Source organism: Miscanthus floridulus, chromosome 19 (genome assembly GCF_019320115.1).
Source record: "Miscanthus floridulus cultivar M001 chromosome 19, ASM1932011v1, whole genome shotgun sequence".
In the NCBI taxonomy this organism is placed as follows: Eukaryota; Viridiplantae; Streptophyta; class Magnoliopsida; order Poales; family Poaceae; genus Miscanthus; species Miscanthus floridulus.
Genome location: NC_089598.1, coordinates 40,241,805 through 40,246,700, shown reverse-complemented (window position 1 = coordinate 40,246,700; position 4,896 = coordinate 40,241,805). Strand labels below are relative to the sequence as shown.

Here is a 4,896-nt window from a genome sequence, read left to right as displayed (position 1 = left end):
GGTTCAGGGTTTCAAACACCATCATCACTGACAATGGGACACAATTCACCGGTCACAAGTTCCTGACGTTCTGCGACGACCACCACATCCGTGTGGCCTGGTCGGCCGTAGGACACCCTAGGACAAACGGCCAAGTAGAACGTGCCAACGACATGATCCTACAAGGTCTCAAGCCAAGAATATACAACCGGTTGAAGAAATTTGGTAAGAAATGGCTTGTCGAACTCCCGTCAGTCATCTGGAGCCTGAGGAACACTCCGAGCCGAGCCACGGGGTTCACATCGTTCTTCCTGGTGTATGGAGCCGAGGCCATCCTCCCCACTGACTTGGAGTACGGTTCCCCGAGGCTACAGGCCTACAACGAGCAAAGCAACCGCACTGCCTGCGAGGACGCCCTCGACCAACTGGAGGAAGCCCGAGACGTTGCGCTGCTACACTCGGCCAAGTACCAGCAAGCCCTACGACGCTAAGCCCGGCGCATTCGAAGCCGAGATCTGAAAGTGGGCGACCTGGTGCTGAGACTAAGGCAGAGCAATAAGGGCCGCCACAAGCTGACCCCGCCATGGGAAGGGCCGTACATCGTCGCCCAAGTGCTAAAGCCCGGGACCTACAAGCTAGCCAACGAGAAGGGCGAAATCCTCACCAACGCTTGAAACATAGAACAACTACGTCGTTTCTACCCTTAAATTCCCAAGCACTGTATACATTGTTTCTCGAAATACAATAAAGAAGCGTTCTTTAGTTGTTCTAATTTTTCGAGAAACTCCCCGAGCCCATCGATGGGGGATCGGCGTTACGATAACGCTATAAGCAAGACTCCAAGACTCGGCTCTGCCTCTGCAGAACCGAGCCTCCCTCGGGGGCTAGAAGGGGGGAACCCCCCCTAAGTCCCAGACACCGTTTTTTAGTCGTTTTTCGAAAAAATTTCTACGCCAAACTCTCTCGCGTACTCTGACAAATCGATTGTAAAAAAACCTAAGGATCGAAAGTCTGTCTCAGGACCAAAAGGCCGGCCGAGCCGCGAGACGGCCTACGCCTCTGGGCTACGGCAACTCCCTCACCACCTTTTGCCCGAAGGGCAGCTTAGGCTCCGAGGAAGTTTTTTGCAAGAGATATGCTCAAAGACGAGACAGAGGGCAGAGGCTCGGAAATACAATAAAAAACGATTAAAAAGCATATACACATAAGTACTTTAAAAGGCCTCGACGGCCACAAGCGTCATGGTACAATGATGTAAGTCCTAATCTATTTGCATGACCCCTTTGGCCCAGGTCAAAACTCAGGGTCGCCAGCGTCGGCGGTCGGCGTAGGAGGAACCACCTCCTCTTCGAACAACCTGGCCAGGGGCCTCAGCCACCTCCACCAGCTTCATGACCTCCTCCTCGGCCTTCTCGTCATCCTCAGCCACGACGTAACCGTCGCTGACGGCCTCGAGGTCGATGCCGGCGTAGTGCGAAGAGACGACGGCCAGGGCGCGCTTGACGCCCGTATGCAGCGCCCCCCGGAGCCGCTCGTGGACTCGGCCGCTCAACGCGATCAAGCGGCTCCCGAGGGAGCTGCCCGACTCGACCCCCCCGACCTCCAGGGCCTCGCAGGCGGTACGGGCGGCGCTTTGCAGCGCGTTGTGTTCCTGGATCTCGGCCTCGAGCACCGCCTGCACTGCGACGGAGGCCTCAGCTGCCCGGGAGGCCTCCTTCTTCAACCCTGCGCCAAGACAAGCGGGATGGGGTTAAGCACGAAAGAAAACAAGCTGAACAGGGGCGCAAGCCTATGAGACTCACCCTCGGCTTTCTCCCTCCAGTTTTGGACCTCGACCCGAGAGGCCTCGGCCGCCCTGGAAGCCTCCCCCTCCAGCTCTGCGTCACGTCGGGGAGTTAGGGGTCGAACGCAAGAAAAACAAATAAAACAAGGGGCGCGGCTCAACAGGACTCACCCTCGGCCTTTTCCTTCCAGGCTAAGGCCTCGACCCGGGAGGCCTCGGCCACCTTGACAGCCCCCGCCAAGGCACCTTTCGTCAGTAGGTGCGCGCCCTGCTCCGCCTCCAGCTGCTTGGCGACGGCCTTGGCAGAGGCTGCCTCTTGTTCGGCCCGGGACCTGAAGGTACCCCGCTCGCCGGCCACCCGGGTCAGCTCCTCCAGCTCCTGGATCCGCGCCGCCAAAGGGGCGGCCTGCTCCCGAGCCGTGGCCGCCTCAGCCTTCATGTCAGCACAGCGAAGGCGGAGGTCCTCCACCTCCGCGCCGACAGAAGCTCATTAGCATTGGCGAGCAGGTCCTTCTGCTGTCGGAGCCGGTCCCAGACGTCCCTCCCACCGGAGGAACATCGACTTCTCGAGGGACCGGGCCTCGAGCTCCTGGATAGGCAGAACAAACGTCAAGCACTGCGAGAAAACTCGGGAAAAAGACGACACAGCACAAGAAAAGAAAGCGCGTACCTGGGCAACGCCGGGCAGGTTGTCAGCCACGACGGACAGCGCTATCTGCAGCGATCGCTCCGTCAGCTGGCGGAATTGCACGAGGGAGCCCCAGTGTCCCCCTCGTCCGCATCCTCGAGGGCGAACAGAGGCTCCCCCTCAGGGTCGTTCCGGCTCCGCCACAAGAACGCGGGCTATCCCACCCGCGGGGCTCGGGTCGTACCCGGACGAGGGCCGAGCTCCCCTCGCCAGAAGTCAGAGCTGGCTGCTCCGCGGTGCTGGCCGCCTCGGCGTCTGCCACCTCCTTCCCCCGAGAAGTATCGTCGGAGGAGATTGAATGAACCTCCACCTCTCGGGCGTTCTCCTGCGACAGCGGCAGGTCTTGGACCGGGGGCGGTACCGAAGCTTGCCCCGCCTTCGTCTCCGCATCCTGGGCCGCCGGCTCCGCCGCGCCCAAGCCGGCCTCCGCCACCTCGGCCTCGGAGGTCCTAGGGGCCTCGGCCTCGCCCTCGGTGGCCTCGGCGATCGAAGGCGCCTCGGCTTCACCTGACTCGAGGGCCCAGGCCTCGCGGAGCATAGGCGCCTCCTCCCCCGCCTGCTTCGTGGCCGCCTCGATAGCCTCTCCTTGGGCGACCGGCTCCTTCGGGTCGGCCCTGGCCGACGCCGCGCCACGCTGCATGGCGGCCTGCGCGTCCACCACCCATCGGGCGGTGGAGCTGGTGCTCACCTTGAGCGCCTTAAGTGGCGCCAGGGCGGGCGCTTCCGCCTGACGCTTCCGGCTGAAGACAACACCCACGAGGTCAGCATACGACCAAAGAACGAGTGGGAGATGCTGCAAACTCCACTGACAAAACACTTACCTCGAACGATAGCTTCCGCACCGCGTCCCTCGTCCTCGGCAATGGCGGCGGCGGCGGCAGTGGCGCGGCCCCCGTGTCCGCCGGTACCGGCCGGCCCTCGCCGGACTCCGACGTCCCCTCGGCCCTTTGCGGAGGCAGTTGAGTGGCCCCCGCCGTCGCCCGCTCCACCTCCGCCGTCGAGCCCATCGGGCTGCGGCGCGCTTCCCCGACGCCCGTGTCTCGGGCGTGTCGGCCTCGGCCCCGGGGCGGGCGATCGCCAGCCCCGAGGCGCCCTCTCCTCCTGGAGACGCCGGGCCGCTCGCCGACGCCCCGGGCACCGTCTCCCTAACGTCAGGGAGGTGGTCCCGGGGACCCCGCCCCGCCTCGCTCTCGTCGTCATCGCTCGAAAAATCCATCGACGACGATGACGGAGACGGCTCCTCCGGGAGACCGTCGCACCTCTGCTGCCGGCGACGTTTCTCTAGCTCGTCGCGCTCGAGGCTCTTCCTCTTGCACCTTGCCTCCTCGGCGTCCTTCCGCTCCTTGTACGCCTCGGCGTGTGCCCTGTTCTCGGCTCGCCGCTCGGCGTCCTCGGGAACGGGCGGCGGCGAGGCTCGCACATCCCTCACCCCCTATAGGAACGACAAACGCAATAAGGGAACGGACTGAAAATGTAAGGAGCAAGAAGGCCTCGAAGGCCGCAGCAACACGCAGCTTACCAGAGAGATGTACCCCCGCGACGGGCGTATCGGGAACGGGGTCAGACCACTGCTCCTGTGCCGCCCTTCCACCGTCTCTCTCACCCGACGCAGAATCTCCTCGTCGGACAGGGCGACGGCGGACAACCGGACGCCGTCGATCGGCTCACCCGGTGTCATCTCGAACAGGCGCTGCCGCCGAGCCATCAGCGGCAGCACCCTCCGGCGGTGGAAGGCCGCCACGACCACGGCCGCCGTAAGGCCGCGGCTGCGCAGCCTCTCCAGGGCCCTCAGGAGCGGCTGCAGCTTGGGCTGATCAGCCAACGGGACGCCGTACCTCTACCTCTCCGGCTGGCTCTCCACGACCCGCCCGGTATAGGGGGGAAGCCCGCCGTCATCATTGCGGACATAGAACCAGTTGTACCAGCGGCGGTTGGACGACGCGAGCTGGGCCCGGATGTAGAAAGGCTGCCGGTCTTGGCGCACTTGGAGAGTGCAGCCGCTGGCCCTCAACGCCTTCCGTGTGCCCGTCGTGCCCGTCGGCTTGGTGGTGAGCCCCGCCCGAAAGAAGTGGAGCCACAGCTCCCAGTGGGGGGCGATGCCCAGGTACCCCTCGCAGACGGCGACGAAGATGGCCGCCTGCGCGATAGAGTTGGGGTTGAAGTTGTGGAGCTCTACGACGTAGTAATGCGGGAGCGCCCGCATGAACCGGTCCGCCGGCAAGCCGAGGCCGTGCTCGTGGAAGGCCACGAAGCTCACGATGTAGCCATCGCGTGGCCTCGGCTCCGGCTCGTTCCCCGGAGCGATCCACTCCGGCCTGTTGGGGTCGACGACCGGGCGGAGGAGACCGTCGTCGACGAGTGACTGCAGTGTCGCCGCGGACACGTCGGACGGACCCTAAGGATCCGCCTGGAGGACAACGGCGCCGCCGGCCATGGGAGTGGTGGA

The 4,896-nt window shown here is 64.0% G+C and overlaps 1 protein-coding gene across 1 annotated transcript; it reads right to left on the bottom strand.

The window, feature by feature from the left end:
* Positions 1-2,252: 2,252 nt before the first annotated feature.
* On the bottom strand, positions 2,253-4,155 carry LOC136525923 (uncharacterized). The gene is made up of 5 exons (XM_066518749.1): positions 3,970-4,155; positions 3,272-3,882; positions 2,755-3,190; positions 2,433-2,498; positions 2,253-2,351 (listed from the first exon to the last, which is right to left on the bottom strand). The coding sequence occupies exons 1-5, from the start codon at positions 4,153-4,155 to the stop codon at positions 2,253-2,255; spliced, it is 1,398 nt and encodes a 465-aa protein (XP_066374846.1).
* Between the last annotated feature and the right edge of the window lie 741 nt (positions 4,156-4,896).

Bases quoted from the DNA above. Each gene is read 5' to 3' on its own strand.
- LOC136525923 (XM_066518749.1), bottom strand. From the start codon at position 4,155: ATGGCTCGGCGGCAGCGCCTGTTCGAGATGACACCGGGTGAGCCGATC. The intron at 3,883-3,969 runs GTAAGCTGCGTG...TCGTTCCTATAG, and splicing joins CGCGGGGGTACATCTCTCTG to GGGGTGAGGGATGTGCGAGC. The intron at 2,499-2,754 runs GTTCATTCAATC...CAATTCCGCCAG, and splicing joins AGAACGCCCGAGAGGTGGAG to CTGACGGAGCGATCGCTGCA.